We start from the raw sequence: 15,625 nt of genomic DNA, 5'->3' as shown, positions 1-15,625 counted from the left end.
GCCCTGTGAGAGGAGAGAGAGACACGTCAGACAGAGAGCCCTGTGAGAGGAGAGAGAGACACGTCAGACAGAGAGCCCTGTGAGAGGAGAGAGAGACACGTCAGACAGAGAGCCCTGTGAGAGGAGAGAGAGACACGTCAGACAGAGAGCCCTGTGAGAGGAGAGAGACACAACGTCAGACAGAGAGCCCTGTGAGAGGAGAGAGAGACACGTCAGACAGAGAGCCCTGTGAGGGGAGAGAGAGACACGTCAGACAGAGAGCCCTGTGAGAGGAGAGAGAGAGACACGTCAGACAGAGAGCCCTGTGAGAGGAGAGAGAGACACGTCAGAGAGAGAGCCCTGTGAGGAGAGAGAGAGACACGTCAGACAGAGAGCCCTGTGAGGAGAGAGAGAGACACGTCAGACAGAGAGCCCTGTGAGGGGAGAGAGAGACACGTCAGACAGAGACGAGGAGAGAGAGACACGTCAGACAGAGAGCCCTGTGAGAGGAGAGAGAGACACGTCAGACAGAGAGCCCTGTGAGAGGAGAGAGAGACACGTCAGACAGAGAGCCCTGTGAGAGGAGAGAGAGACACGTCAGACAGAGAGCCCTGTGAGAGGAGAGAGAGACACGTCAGACAGAGAGCCCTGTGAGAGGGGAGAGAGAGACACGTCAGACAGAGCCCTGTGAGAGGAGAGAGAGACACGTCAGACAGAGAGCCCTGTGAGGGGAGAGAGAGACACGTAAGACAGAGAGCCCTGTGAGGGGAGAGAGAGAGACACGTCAGACAGAGAGCCCTGTGAGAGGAGAGAGAGACACGTCAGACAGAGAGCCCTGTGAGGGGAGAGAGAGAGACACGTCAGACAGAGAGCCCTGTGAGAGGAGAGAGAGAGACACGTCAGACAGAGAGCCCTGTGAGAGGAGAGAGAGAGACACGTCAGACAGAGAGCCCTGTGAGGAGAGAGAGAGACACGTCAGACAGAGAGCCCTGTGAGGGGAGAGAGAGACACGTCAGACAGAGAGAGGAGAGAGAGACACGTCAGACAGAGAGCCCTGTGAGAGGAGAGAGAGACACGTCAGACAGAGAGCCCTGTGAGAGGAGAGAGAGACACGTCAGACAGAGAGCCCTGTGAGAGGAGAGAGAGACACGTCAGACAGAGAGCCCTGTGAGAGGAGAGAGAGACACGTCAGACAGAGAGCCCTGTGAGAGGGGAGAGAGAGACACGTCAGACAGAGCCCTGTGAGAGGAGAGAGAGACACGTCAGACAGAGAGCCCTGTGAGGGGAGAGAGAGACACGTAAGACAGAGAGCCCTGTGAGGGGAGAGAGAGAGACACGTCAGACAGAGAGCCCTGTGAGAGGAGAGAGAGACACGTCAGACAGAGAGCCCTGTGAGGGGAGAGAGAGAGACACGTCAGACAGAGAGCCCTGTGAGAGGAGAGAGAGAGACACGTCAGACAGAGAGCCCTGTGAGAGGAGAGAGAGAGACACGTCAGACAGAGAGCCCTGTGAGGAGAGAGAGAGACACGTCAGACAGAGAGCCCTGTGAGGGGAGAGAGAGACACGTCAGACAGAGAGCCCTGTGAGGGGAGAGAGAGACACGTCAGACAGAGCCCTGTGAGGAGAGAGAGACACGTCAGACAGAGAGCCCTGTGAGGGGAGAGAGAGACACGTCAGACAGAGAGCCCTGTGAGGGGAGAGAGAGACACGTCAGACAGAGCCCTGTGAGGAGAGAGAGACACGTCAGACAGAGAGCCCTGTGAGGGGAGAGAGAGACACGTCAGACAGAGAGCCCTGTGAGAGGAGAGAGAGAGACACGTCAGACAGAGAGCCCTGTGAGGAGAGAGAGACACGACAGACAGAGAGCCCTGTGAGGAGAGAGAGACACGTCAGACAGAGAGCCCTGTGAGGAGAGAGAGAGACACGTCAGACAGAGAGCCCTGTGAGGGGAGAGAGAGACACGTCAGACAGAGAGCCCTGTGAGGAGAGAGAGACACGTCAGACAGAGAGCCCTGTGAGGGGAGAGAGAGACACGTCAGACAGAGAGGGGAGAGAGAGACACGTCAGACGTTTATTTGCGTTTTTTTTTTTGCGTTTTTTTTTTCGTTCGTTTTTTTCCGTTCGTTTTTTTCCGTTCGTTTTTTTCGTTCGTTTTTTTCGTTCGTTTTTGTGAGTACGTTTTTTTGCGTTCGTTTTTTTGCATTCGTTTTAGTTTTAGTTCGTTTTAGTTTTAGTTAGTTATTTTTTTTGCTTTGTTTTTTTGCGTTCGTTTTTTTGCGTTCGTTTTTTTGCGTTCGTTTTTTTGCGTTCGTTTTCGTTTTCGTTCGTTTTCGTTTTAGTTAGTTCTTTTTTTTGCGTTATTTTTTTGCTTTGGTTTTTTTGCGTTGGTTTTCATTTTTTTGTGTTCGTTTTTTGCATTCGTTTTTGTTTTAGTTCGTTAGTTTTTTTGCGTTAGGTTTTTTGTGTAATTCTTTTTGCGTTGGTTTTTTTTTGTTTTTTTTTTAATTTTCGTTTGTTTTTGTTTTCGTTAGTTTTTTTGCGTTAGTTTTTTGCTTTGTTTTTTTGCGTTGGTTTTAATTTTTTTGCGTTCGTTTTCGTTTTAGTTAGTTAGTTTTTTAGCCAAATTTGTTTTGCTATCGCTTTTTTGCGTTTGTTTTTTGCGTTAGGTTTTTTGCGTTCGTTTTCGTTTTAGTTCGTTTTAGTTCGTTCGTTTTTTTTTAGGTGAGGGGAGAGAGAGACACGTCAGACAGAGAGCCCTGTGAGGGGAGAGAGAGACACGTCAGACAGAGAGCCCTGTGAGGAGAGAGAGACACGTCAGACAGAGAGCCCTGTGAGGGGAGAGAGAGACACGTCAGACAGAGAGGGGAGAGAGAGACACGTCAGACGTTTATTTGCGTTTTTTTTTTTTTGCGTTCGTTTTTTTGCGGTCGTTTTTTTTCGTTCGTTTTTTTCGTTCGTTTTTTTCGTTCGTTTTTGTGAGTACGTTTTTTTGCGTTCGTTTTTTTGCATTCGTTTTCGTTTTAGTTCGTTTTCGTTTTAGTTAGTTATTTTTTTTGCTTTGTTTTTTTGCGTTCGTTTTTTTGCGTTCGTTTTTTTGCGTTCGTTTTTTTGCGTTCGTTTTCGTTTTCGTTTTCGTTCGTTTTCGTTTTAGTTAGTTCTTTTTTTTGCGTTATTTTTTTGCTTTGGTTTTTTTGCGTTGGTTTTCATTTTTTTGTGTTCGTTTTTTGCATTCGTTTTTGTTTTAGTTCGTTAGTTTTTTTGCGTTAGGTTTTTTGTGTAATTCTTTTTGCGTTGGTTTTTTTTTGGTTTTTTTTTTAATTTTCGTTTGTTTTTGTTTTCGTTAGTTTTTTTGCGTTAGTTTTTTGCTTTGTTTTTTTGCGTTGGTTTTAATTTTTTTGCGTTCGTTTTCGTTTTAGTTAGTTAGTTTTTTAGCCAAATTTGTTTTGCTATCGCTTTTTTGCGTTTGTTTTTTGCGTTAGGTTTTTTGCGTTCGTTTTCGTTTTAGTTCGTTTTAGTTCGTTCGTTTTTTTTTAGGTGAGGGGAGAGAGAGACACGTCAGACAGAGAGCCCTGTGAGGGGAGAGAGAGACACGACGTCAGACAGAGAGCCCTGTGAGAGGAGAGAGACACGTCAGACAGAGAGCCCTGTGAGAGGAGAGAGAGACACGTCAGACAGAGAGCCCTGTGAGAGGAGAGAGAGACACGTCAGACAGAGAGCCCTGTGAGAGGAGAGAGAGACACGTCAGACAGAGAGCCCTGTGAGAGGAGAGAGAGACACGTCAGACAGAGAGCCCTGTGAGAGGGGAGAGAGAGACACGTCAGACAGAGCCCTGTGAGAGGAGAGAGAGACACGTCAGACAGAGAGCCCTGTGAGGGGAGAGAGAGACACGTCAGACAGAGAGCCCTGTGAGAGGAGAGAGAGAGACACGTCAGACGTTTATTTGCGGGTTTTTTTTTTGCGTTTGTTTTTTTTCGTTCGTTTTTTTCTGTTAGTTTTTTTCGTTCGTTTTTTTCGTTCGTTTTTGTGAGTACGTTTTTTTGCGTTCGTTTTTTTGCATTCGTTTTCGTTTTAGTTCGTTTTCGTTTTCGTTAGTTATTTTTTTTGCTTTGTTTTTTTGCGTTCGTTTTTTTGCGTTCGTTTTTTTGCGTTCGTTTTCGTTTTCGTTCGTTTTCGTTCATTTTTGTTTTAGTTAGTTCTTTTTTTTGCGTTATTTTTTTGCTTTGGTTTTTTTGCGTTGGTTTTCATTTTTTTGTGTTCGTTTTTTGCATTCGTTTTTGTTTTAGTTCGTTAGTTTTTTTGCGTTAGGTTTTTTGTGTAATTCTTTTTGCGTTGGTTTTTTTTTGTTTTTTTTTTTTTATTTTCGTTTGTTTTTGTTTTCGTTAGTTTTTTTGCGTTAGTTTTTTGCTTTGTTTTTTTGCGTTGGTTTTAATTTTTTTGCGTTCGTTTTCGTTTTAGTTAGTTAGTTTTTTAGCCAAATTTGTTTTGCTATCGCTTTTTTGCGTTTGTTTTTTGCGTTAGGTTTTTTGCGTTCGTTTTCGTTTTAGTTCGTTTTAGTTTGTTCGTTTTTTTTTAGGTGAGGGGAGAGAGAGACACGACGTCAGACAGAGAGCCCTGTGAGAGGAGAGAGACACGTCAGACAGAGAGCCCTGTGAGAGGAGAGAGACACGTCAGACAGAGAGCCCTGTGAGAGGAGAGAGAGACACGTCAGACAGAGAGCCCTGTGAGAGGAGAGAGAGACACGTCAGACAGAGAGCCCTGTGAGAGGAGAGAGAGACACGTCAGACAGAGAGCCCTGTGAGAGGAGAGAGAGACACGTCAGACAGAGAGCCCTGTGAGAGGGGAGAGAGAGACACGTCAGACAGAGCCCTGTGAGAGGAGAGAGAGACACGTCAGACAGAGAGCCCTGTGAGGGGAGAGAGAGACACGTCAGACAGAGAGCCCTGTGAGAGGAGAGAGAGAGACACGTCAGACGTTTATTTGCGGGTTTTTTTTTTGCGTTTGTTTTTTTTCGTTCGTTTTTTTCTGTTAGTTTTTTTCGTTCGTTTTTTTCGTTCGTTTTTGTGAGTACGTTTTTTTGCGTTCGTTTTTTTGCATTCGTTTTCGTTTTAGTTCGTTTTCGTTTTCGTTAGTTATTTTTTTTGCTTTGTTTTTTTGCGTTCGTTTTTTTGCGTTCGTTTTTTTGCGTTCGTTTTCGTTTTCGTTCGTTTTCGTTCATTTTTGTTTTAGTTAGTTCTTTTTTTTGCGTTATTTTTTTGCTTTGGTTTTTTTGCGTTGGTTTTCATTTTTTTGTGTTCGTTTTTTGCATTCGTTTTTGTTTTAGTTCGTTAGTTTTTTTGCGTTAGGTTTTTTGTGTAATTCTTTTTGCGTTGGTTTTTTTTTGTTTTTTTTTTTTTATTTTCGTTTGTTTTTGTTTTCGTTAGTTTTTTTGCGTTAGTTTTTTGCTTTGTTTTTTTGCGTTGGTTTTAATTTTTTTGCGTTCGTTTTCGTTTTAGTTAGTTAGTTTTTTAGCCAAATTTGTTTTGCTATCGCTTTTTTGCGTTTGTTTTTTGCGTTAGGTTTTTTGCGTTCGTTTTCGTTTTAGTTCGTTTTAGTTTGTTCGTTTTTTTTTAGGTGAGGGGAGAGAGAGACACGACGTCAGACAGAGAGCCCTGTGAGAGGAGAGAGACACGTCAGACAGAGAGCCCTGTGAGAAGAGAGAGAGACACGTCAGACAGAGAGCCATGTGAGGGGAGAGAGAGACACGTCAGACAGAGAGCCATGTGAGAGGAGAGAGAGACACGTCAGACTGAGAGCCCTGTGAGAGGAGAGAGAGACACGTCAGACAGAGAGCCATGTGAGGAGAGAGAGAGACACGTCAGACAGAGAGCCCTGTGAGGGGAGAGAGAGACACGTCAGACAGAGAGCCCTGTGAGGAGAGAGAGACACGTCAGACAGAGAGCCCTGTGAGGGGAGAGAGAGACACGTCAGACAGAGAGGGGAGAGAGAGACACGTCAGACGTTTATTTGCGTTTTTTTTTTTGCGTTTTTTTTTTCGTTCGTTTTTTTCCGTTCGTTTTTTTCCGTTCGTTTTTTTCGTTCGTTTTTTTCGTTCGTTTTTGTGAGTACGTTTTTTTGCGTTCGTTTTTTTGCATTCGTTTTCGTTTTAGTTCGTTTTAGTTTTAGTTAGTTATTTTTTTTGCTTTGTTTTTTTGCGTTCGTTTTTTTGCGTTCGTTTTTTTGCGTTCGTTTTTTTGCGTTCGTTTTCGTTTTCGTTCGTTTTCGTTTTAGTTAGTTCTTTTTTTTGCGTTATTTTTTTGCTTTGGTTTTTTTGCGTTGGTTTTCATTTTTTTGTGTTCGTTTTTTGCATTCGTTTTTGTTTTAGTTCGTTAGTTTTTTTGCGTTAGGTTTTTTGTGTAATTCTTTTTGCGTTGGTTTTTTTTTGTTTTTTTTTTAATTTTCGTTTGTTTTTGTTTTCGTTAGTTTTTTTGCGTTAGTTTTTTGCTTTGTTTTTTTGCGTTGGTTTTAATTTTTTTGCGTTCGTTTTCGTTTTAGTTAGTTAGTTTTTTAGCCAAATTTGTTTTGCTATCGCTTTTTTGCGTTTGTTTTTTGCGTTAGGTTTTTTGCGTTCGTTTTCGTTTTAGTTCGTTTTAGTTCGTTCGTTTTTTTTTAGGTGAGGGGAGAGAGAGACACGTCAGACAGAGAGCCCTGTGAGGGGAGAGAGAGACACGTCAGACAGAGAGCCCTGTGAGGAGAGAGAGACACGTCAGACAGAGAGCCCTGTGAGGGGAGAGAGAGACACGTCAGACAGAGAGGGGAGAGAGAGACACGTCAGACGTTTATTTGCGTTTTTTTTTTTTTGCGTTCGTTTTTTTGCGGTCGTTTTTTTTCGTTCGTTTTTTTCGTTCGTTTTTTTCGTTCGTTTTTGTGAGTACGTTTTTTTGCGTTCGTTTTTTTGCATTCGTTTTCGTTTTAGTTCGTTTTCGTTTTAGTTAGTTATTTTTTTTGCTTTGTTTTTTTGCGTTCGTTTTTTTGCGTTCGTTTTTTTGCGTTCGTTTTTTTGCGTTCGTTTTCGTTTTCGTTTTCGTTCGTTTTCGTTTTAGTTAGTTCTTTTTTTTGCGTTATTTTTTTGCTTTGGTTTTTTTGCGTTGGTTTTCATTTTTTTGTGTTCGTTTTTTGCATTCGTTTTTGTTTTAGTTCGTTAGTTTTTTTGCGTTAGGTTTTTTGTGTAATTCTTTTTGCGTTGGTTTTTTTTTGGTTTTTTTTTTAATTTTCGTTTGTTTTTGTTTTCGTTAGTTTTTTTGCGTTAGTTTTTTGCTTTGTTTTTTTGCGTTGGTTTTAATTTTTTTGCGTTCGTTTTCGTTTTAGTTAGTTAGTTTTTTAGCCAAATTTGTTTTGCTATCGCTTTTTTGCGTTTGTTTTTTGCGTTAGGTTTTTTGCGTTCGTTTTCGTTTTAGTTCGTTTTAGTTCGTTCGTTTTTTTTTAGGTGAGGGGAGAGAGAGACACGTCAGACAGAGAGCCCTGTGAGGGGAGAGAGAGACACGACGTCAGACAGAGAGCCCTGTGAGAGGAGAGAGACACGTCAGACAGAGAGCCCTGTGAGAGGAGAGAGAGACACGTCAGACAGAGAGCCCTGTGAGAGGAGAGAGAGACACGTCAGACAGAGAGCCCTGTGAGAGGAGAGAGAGACACGTCAGACAGAGAGCCCTGTGAGAGGAGAGAGAGACACGTCAGACAGAGAGCCCTGTGAGAGGGGAGAGAGAGACACGTCAGACAGAGCCCTGTGAGAGGAGAGAGAGACACGTCAGACAGAGAGCCCTGTGAGGGGAGAGAGAGACACGTCAGACAGAGAGCCCTGTGAGAGGAGAGAGAGAGACACGTCAGACGTTTATTTGCGGGTTTTTTTTTTGCGTTTGTTTTTTTTCGTTCGTTTTTTTCTGTTAGTTTTTTTCGTTCGTTTTTTTCGTTCGTTTTTGTGAGTACGTTTTTTTGCGTTCGTTTTTTTGCATTCGTTTTCGTTTTAGTTCGTTTTCGTTTTCGTTAGTTATTTTTTTTGCTTTGTTTTTTTGCGTTCGTTTTTTTGCGTTCGTTTTTTTGCGTTCGTTTTCGTTTTCGTTCGTTTTCGTTCATTTTTGTTTTAGTTAGTTCTTTTTTTTGCGTTATTTTTTTGCTTTGGTTTTTTTGCGTTGGTTTTCATTTTTTTGTGTTCGTTTTTTGCATTCGTTTTTGTTTTAGTTCGTTAGTTTTTTTGCGTTAGGTTTTTTGTGTAATTCTTTTTGCGTTGGTTTTTTTTTGTTTTTTTTTTTTTATTTTCGTTTGTTTTTGTTTTCGTTAGTTTTTTTGCGTTAGTTTTTTGCTTTGTTTTTTTGCGTTGGTTTTAATTTTTTTGCGTTCGTTTTCGTTTTAGTTAGTTAGTTTTTTAGCCAAATTTGTTTTGCTATCGCTTTTTTGCGTTTGTTTTTTGCGTTAGGTTTTTTGCGTTCGTTTTCGTTTTAGTTCGTTTTAGTTTGTTCGTTTTTTTTTAGGTGAGGGGAGAGAGAGACACGACGTCAGACAGAGAGCCCTGTGAGAGGAGAGAGACACGTCAGACAGAGAGCCCTGTGAGAAGAGAGAGAGACACGTCAGACAGAGAGCCATGTGAGGGGAGAGAGAGACACGTCAGACAGAGAGCCATGTGAGAGGAGAGAGAGACACGTCAGACTGAGAGCCCTGTGAGAGGAGAGAGAGACACGACGTCACGTCCAGAGACCAGAACAAACACAACCATGTAACACTGGACCTGCAAGACAGAGCCCTGTGAGGGGACCGCCTCACCGCGGTTACCACAATGTTACACTTGAAGGAAATCGATGATTTGCATTTGGTTTATAACCTATATAAGATATTCGTTTTTAAGAAGACAGTATCAGTCGTGTGTGTGTGTCTCCAGTCAGACTGCAGACGAGGGCCTTTTATCAGCGAGCCAAGGTCATTGTCTACAGCAGCACTGAGCTCGTCACATAGCAGTGTAACCACAGCGTTTAGTGGGTCAAAGATGACCAAAAGTGCCGTTGCCATTAGGGATGGGTAGCGAATTCGGTACTTTTAAAGGTACCTACCGAAAACACGTCGGTACTACCGAGTATCGATTCACATGTGATCCAACGGTGCCTACTTTCGGTTATGACAAAGAAAGAAAAAAAGTCTGATGACTTCACTGTCTCTGATATCTTGGTACAGTGGGCACACTGGGCAGGTTGTTAGAAAGTGTAGCTCATTTTCCACCTCTGCTCTTGAAACACTACTAACGTTAGCTCCAAAGAGTCCAAACTTCCACTCCTTTCGAAACTTTATTTTGTTATCTGCTCGCGCTGCCGCGGTGGGTTTTCTTTTTAGCGGCCGGCTTATTCCTTCCATAGTTTCACATATTTGTAACTTATTTAACGTTATAGCTAACGTTAGCTAATCGTTGGGCATAACGTTAGCTCCCTAACGTTAGCAAGCGCAGTCAGGAGGACAGAAGAGTACCGGATGTGACGTTGGTAAACAAGCCACAGTCTGTTATGTAAGACCAAACACCGTGGCAGAGCGGGTCTTCTCCAAAGACAGTGAGTGACCGAAAATAACTGCTAGAATACTCAATCAGCAGCAGAGTAGTTCATTGCTGCTAGATTGTTTGTTTGTTTAATCAGTTGTAAAATACTTTCATTTATTTGTTATTTAAATATATAGATGTGTATTTGAATTTTTAGAGACTAAAGTACCGAAAAAAGTACCGTTGGGTACCGGTATCGATTCACAGGTACCGGTACCGGTATTGGTTCAAATGTGAACGGTACCCATCCCTAGTTGCCATGGTATCGTGTCACTTAGTAACAAGAAAAGGGGGTGGGGCCCCCGTTGCTAGGGGAAAGACGTTATGAGCTGTGAGTTTCTTCCGGGGTAAGTTAGACTAGGACACGAGGCGGAGACGAGCAGACGTTGAAACGCAGCTGACTGCAGAAATCCCTCCTCGCCCTCGCTGGGTGGGGGAAGGGAATGCCACAACATCGCTAGCCTCGGCTAACAGGGAAGGCCTTTTGGATAACCACTAGGCCGCAACGACCACCGAGCGGGGTAACAGGAGAGATCGTTAGAATAATGAATTTAGTTTTTCTTCAAAGACTTTTCAAGGACATTTCAGAATTGTTTCCATCTGGTACAGAGGCATTGTTTACGGAATAAACAACGTTTTCCAAGAAAGGTACCACGTTTGCCAGTGTCGAATTCTTATGAGACGGATTGCATTGATGGGGGTGATACAGTGTGTGACAGCCAATGTGAGATAACCAAGTATCGATGACACAAACACAACGCAGAGGAAAATCACAGAGCAGCAGATGATGAGCTGATTAGAGGCTGAAGAACACTGTAATCTTTCAACTGATAAACCAGGATGTTACACTGATAAACCATAAACCAGGATGTTACACTGATAAACCAGGATGTTACACTGATAAACCACAATGAACCACAATGTTACACTGATAAACCAGGATGTTACACTGATAAACCACAATGTTACACTGATAAACCAGGATGTTACACTGATAAACCACAATGTTACACTGATAAACCAGGATGTTACACTGATAAACCACAATGAACCACAATGTTACACTGATAAACCAGGATGTTACACTGATAAACCACAATGAACCACAATGTTACACTGATAAACCACGATGTTACACTGATAAACCACGATGTTACACTGATAAACCACAATGAACCACAATGTTACACTGATAAACCACAATGTTACACTGATAAACCATGATGTTACACTGATAAACCACAATGTTACACTGATAAACCACGATGTTACACTGATAAACCACGATGTTACACTGATAAACCACAATGAACCACAATGTTACACTGATAAACCATGATGTTACACTGATAAACCACAATGTTACACTGATAAACCATGATGTTACACTGATAAACCACAATGTTACACTGATAAACCACAATGTTACACTGATAAACCACAATGTTACACTGATAAACCACAATGAACCACAATGCTACATTGATGAACCACAATGTTACACCGATAAACCACAATGAACCACAATGCTACACTGATAAACCACAATGTTACACTGATAAACCAAAATGAACCACAATGCTACATTGATGAACCACAATGTTACACTGATAAACCACAATGAACCACAATGCTACACTGATAAACCACAATGTTACACTGATAAACCACAATGAACCACAATGCTACATTGATGAACCACAATGTTACACTGATAAACCACAATGTTACACTGATAAACCACAATGAACCACAATGTTACACTGATAAACCTAGAGGTTCCTCCCTCCATCATCCCACTTACTCTGAGGTCTTTTTGAGTGGCGGGGGGCGGAACTTGGTCTTCTTAGAGGAAGTGCAGGTGTCTCTATCGGTGAGAGGAGGAGGAAGAGGAGGCTCCAAAGGTCCAGGCTAGAGAGAGAGAGACAGGCAGACAGACAGACAGGCAGAGAGAGAGAGAGAGAGAGAGGGGTGGAAAGAGTTGAAAGATAAAAGAAACAACCACCAACAAACGTACCAACTAACATACACACCAGCTAACATACACTACAGCTAACGTACACACCAGATAACATACATACCAGCTAATGTACACAACAGATAACATACACACAAACTAACGTACACACCAGCTAACGTAGACACCAGGTAACGTACACACCAGCTAACGTACACACCAGCTAACGTAGACACCAGGTAACGTACACACAAGCTAACGTACACACCAGCTAACATAGACTCCAGCTAACGTACACACCAGATAATGTACACACCAGCTAACGTACACACCAGCTAACGTACAGTACACACCGGCTAACGTTACACACCAGATAACATACACACCAGATAACGTACACACCAGATAACGTACACTCCAGCTAACGTACACACCAGCTAATGTACACACCAGATAACGTACACACCAGCTAACGTACACACCAGATAACGTACACACCAGCTAACGTACACACCAGATAACGTACACACCAGCTAACGTACACACAAGCTAACGTACACACCAGCTAACGTACACACCAGATAACGTACACACCAGCTAACGTACACACCAGATAACGTACACTACAGCTAACGTACACACCAGCTAACGTACACACCAGATAACGTACACTCCAGCTAACGTACACACCAGCTAACACACACCAGCTAACGTACAGTACACACCCGCTAACGTTACACACCAGATAACATACACACCAGCTAACGTACAGTACACACCAGCTAACGTACACACCAGCTAACGTACAGTACACACCAGCTAACTTACACACCGGCTAACGTTACACACCAGATAACGTACACACCAGATAATGTACACACCAGATAACGTACACACCCGCTAACGTACACACCAGCTAACGTACACACCAGCTAACGTACACACCAGCTAACGTACACACCAGCTAACTTACACACCGGCTAACGTACACACCAGCTAACGTACACATCGGCCAACATATACACCAACAAACAACAGGACTAACCCAAAGAACGCAATCAATATAGAGGTACTCTAGTGAGCACTAATACTAGTGATTTTGGCACTAGAAACAGACCAGCAATATATAGTTTAAGAACAGCTGATATAATATATGAATAATAGGGATGGGTACCTTTCACATTTGAAACCTGTGAATCGATACAGGTACCCAACAGTACCTTTTTTCTGTATTTTAGTCTCTAAAAATTGCATCGACCTACCTCAGTTGTAAAAATTTAAATTCCAAACTTCAAATAATGTATTATGATTATTATTTATTTAGAACAATTTGTTAATCTATACTGTATAATATATAATATTGCAGCGAGCGTTGTCTGCATCTAGCTTTGTAAAGTGTAACCACACTTGCGACCGTTTTTCGGCTTGCCATTGCCCCGACTGCTTTGTTGTTGAATCAAGTCAAATCCTAGGTACGCGTGTATTGAGCGCGTGAACGTTGACGTGAGGCGTGCGGCACACTTCATAGGTTTCGTTTCGCGGTAAACTAAACGTTGACGTCATCATAAAAAAAGATTTGGCACCGGCGGACCTCACGTGAATCGGTACTCGGTAGTACCGACGTGATTCGGTCGGTACCCTTAATTCGGTTCGGTTCGGTACCCATCCGTCAGGGCTGCACGATTAATCGATTTTTTATCGAAATCGCGATTTGGAATGATGCAATTATCAAATCGCAAAAAAAATAAAATATCGCAATTTTTTATTTACATTTTTTCACTTTTAATTTTTTTTTGTTTAACCAGGAAGTCCCATTGAGATATAAGATGGGTTTGGGAGAGGGAGGTAAGGGGTTTTAGATTGTGTGTTGTGAAGTTTAGACTTCAGAGAGGGAGAGTAAAGTACAGAAAAAAAGGTACCGTTGGGTACCGGTGTCGATTCCCAGGTAAAAAAAAAACATGTTCAGGCTCGGTGTCCCGAACAGACCCACCGCGTGTAGGCCAGATGCAAGCCGCATTTTACAATAAACCTCTGTGGGGCTGCTTAAAAAAAATTTTAATCGCAAATTTAATCGCAATCGCAAATTTCTGTCAGAAAAATCGCAATTCGATTATTTCCCAAAATCGTGCAGCCCTACCATCCCTAATGAATAAAGGGATGAACGCGGCGAGGCCGGCTCAAGCGTCTCACCTCTCGGCTGTCCCCCGCGCCGCCGCGGCGTCCGTCTCTGTCCGTCTCTCTGCTTCTCTTGGTGTCTCTGAACTCCTTCTTAATCCACCTCTTATCGTCCTCCGCCTCCATCTCACTCTCTCGGCCGTAGCCGTCGCTGAGGTTCTCCTCTTTGATGCGCAGACCGATGTCCTCTTCGCCGTCTGCACAGAGGATTAGATTAGATTAGATTAGATTCAAAATAAATGTATTGTCATCATCATGCGGCACAAGTACAGTACAAGGAAAAGAGGTTTGGCATCAAACCAAATGTAACACGTGCAATAGGATTTGCACTACAACTCGTACACCTTACTGTAAATTGTACCTAAATTGTTGTACCTCATCCCATTTCTGCTTTGCACTATATAGTATTGTATATTAGTACATTGCATAGTATATTGTATATTGTATGGTAACTCAGTTACTTCTATTCTGCATCAAACATTGTACATATGTCTATACTGAACACTGTGACTTCTATTTTTACTTCTATTTTACATGCTATACTATTTTATTTCATACTTATCTTGTCTAGCACAGTCTCTGGAGCGTAACAGTAAGAAGCATTTTGTATAAAAGTATTCTGTACTTCTGTATGACAACTATTAAAGAAACTTGAAACAATAGTAATATACAAGGTACAGGTGATTAAACTGGGTATAAAATATATAAATTAGTACTACTGACTGAGTAATAGTGCTAATCAGATGTATGTACAGAGTTGTAGTATTATGTACAGTGATACAGGTATAAAGACACTATGGTAGTAAGTAAGTCATACTGACCAGCAGTGTAACTAGTAAGAGTAGGTAAGGGAAATGGATTATATGCAGGCGCTTTACAATTCATGCCATTCACACACTGAGGGCAGAAGTATACACAGCATTACTGTACATGCTTTAGTTTACTACCCAGCATATTTATCCAGTATAAATAAAGACTGAATGAACACAAACAGGATGTGGCGCTGTGTGCTAGGGGTGGGAATCGCCAGAGACCTCACGATACGATAGTATCGCAATACTAAATATATCGCGATACGCTGAGTATTGTGGGGGAATATTTTTTTATCAAATTTAATTTATTACCTTTTTTCAACTGCAAAGTAAAACTTTGTCAACATATTTTATCTAATAAAATAAAGTTCAGTCTGTTCATCTCACTTCAATCATTTTTATTGCAGAACATGGTATTTTCTCAAGCAGACAGATGTCAACACTGTAATCTGTGTTGCATGTACCTGACAAACTGAACTGTTTGTATTACAGTCATATTCCAACTTAACTGAATGCACATGTGTGTGTGTGGACTACTGTACTAGTACAGGTATTGAAATGAACAATGCAACTTCCTTATACAAATTTTTTTATTATTATAATTTTTTATGAATAATTAAATATCGATACTTGGCCTCCCTGTATCGATACAGTATCGCCATGCAAAGTATCGCGATACTACTACGTATCGATTCCCCCCCCCACCCCTACTGTGTGCCCGTGGGGGCGACGGACGGAACACTCACACTGCAGCAGGTTTGCACCGTTCGGCGTCCCGGTGAGCTCTCCGTCCTCCGCGTCCCGCTCCCTCTTGATCTCCACCCTCTGCTCCGTCCCGGCAGCCAGGCCGGAGGACCGGGGCGTGGCCGCCATGCAGCCGCCCTGCACCCCCGCCGCCGCCGCCGGAGAGCCGGGGCTCGCCACGCCCTGGGCCGACGCCGACACCGACGAGGAGGAGGGCGGCGCGGTGGTCACGGAGACCACGCCCGTTGCCAGGGCGATGGTTGCCGCCGGGTAGATGGCGGTTAGCACCTGGTGTAGGTGAACGGTAGAACGTCAAGAAGACTCTATAGAGGCGCCTTGGTGGCAAAAAGGCTTTTAAAGGAACACGCCGACAATGTGGGACACGCTGCTTACCGTCATGAGAGTCTA

At 42.8% G+C, this 15,625-nt stretch overlaps 1 protein-coding gene across 1 annotated transcript in view; it reads right to left on the bottom strand.

The window, feature by feature from the left end:
- Nucleotides 1-11,329: 11,329 nt before the first annotated feature.
- The window catches only part of LOC311238845 (protein capicua homolog), a gene marked incomplete at its 3' end in the record, with an annotated part of 78,851 nt that continues 74,555 nt past the window's right edge, over nucleotides 11,330-15,625 (bottom strand). Inside the window, 3 exon segments of the mRNA XM_084327045.1 lie at nucleotides 11,330-11,440; nucleotides 13,677-13,858; nucleotides 15,220-15,505. Of these exon segments, the coding sequence (XP_084183171.1) occupies nucleotides 11,330-11,440; nucleotides 13,677-13,858; nucleotides 15,220-15,505 (579 nt within the window).

This window comes from Notolepis coatsorum (assembly GCF_963971535.1).
Source record: "Notolepis coatsorum genome assembly, chromosome: 13".
NCBI classification, from domain to species: Eukaryota; Metazoa; Chordata; class Actinopteri; order Aulopiformes; family Paralepididae; genus Notolepis; species Notolepis coatsorum.
The sequence above is the reverse complement of the archived record's forward strand: the minus strand, read 5'-3'. Positions and strand labels throughout refer to the sequence as shown.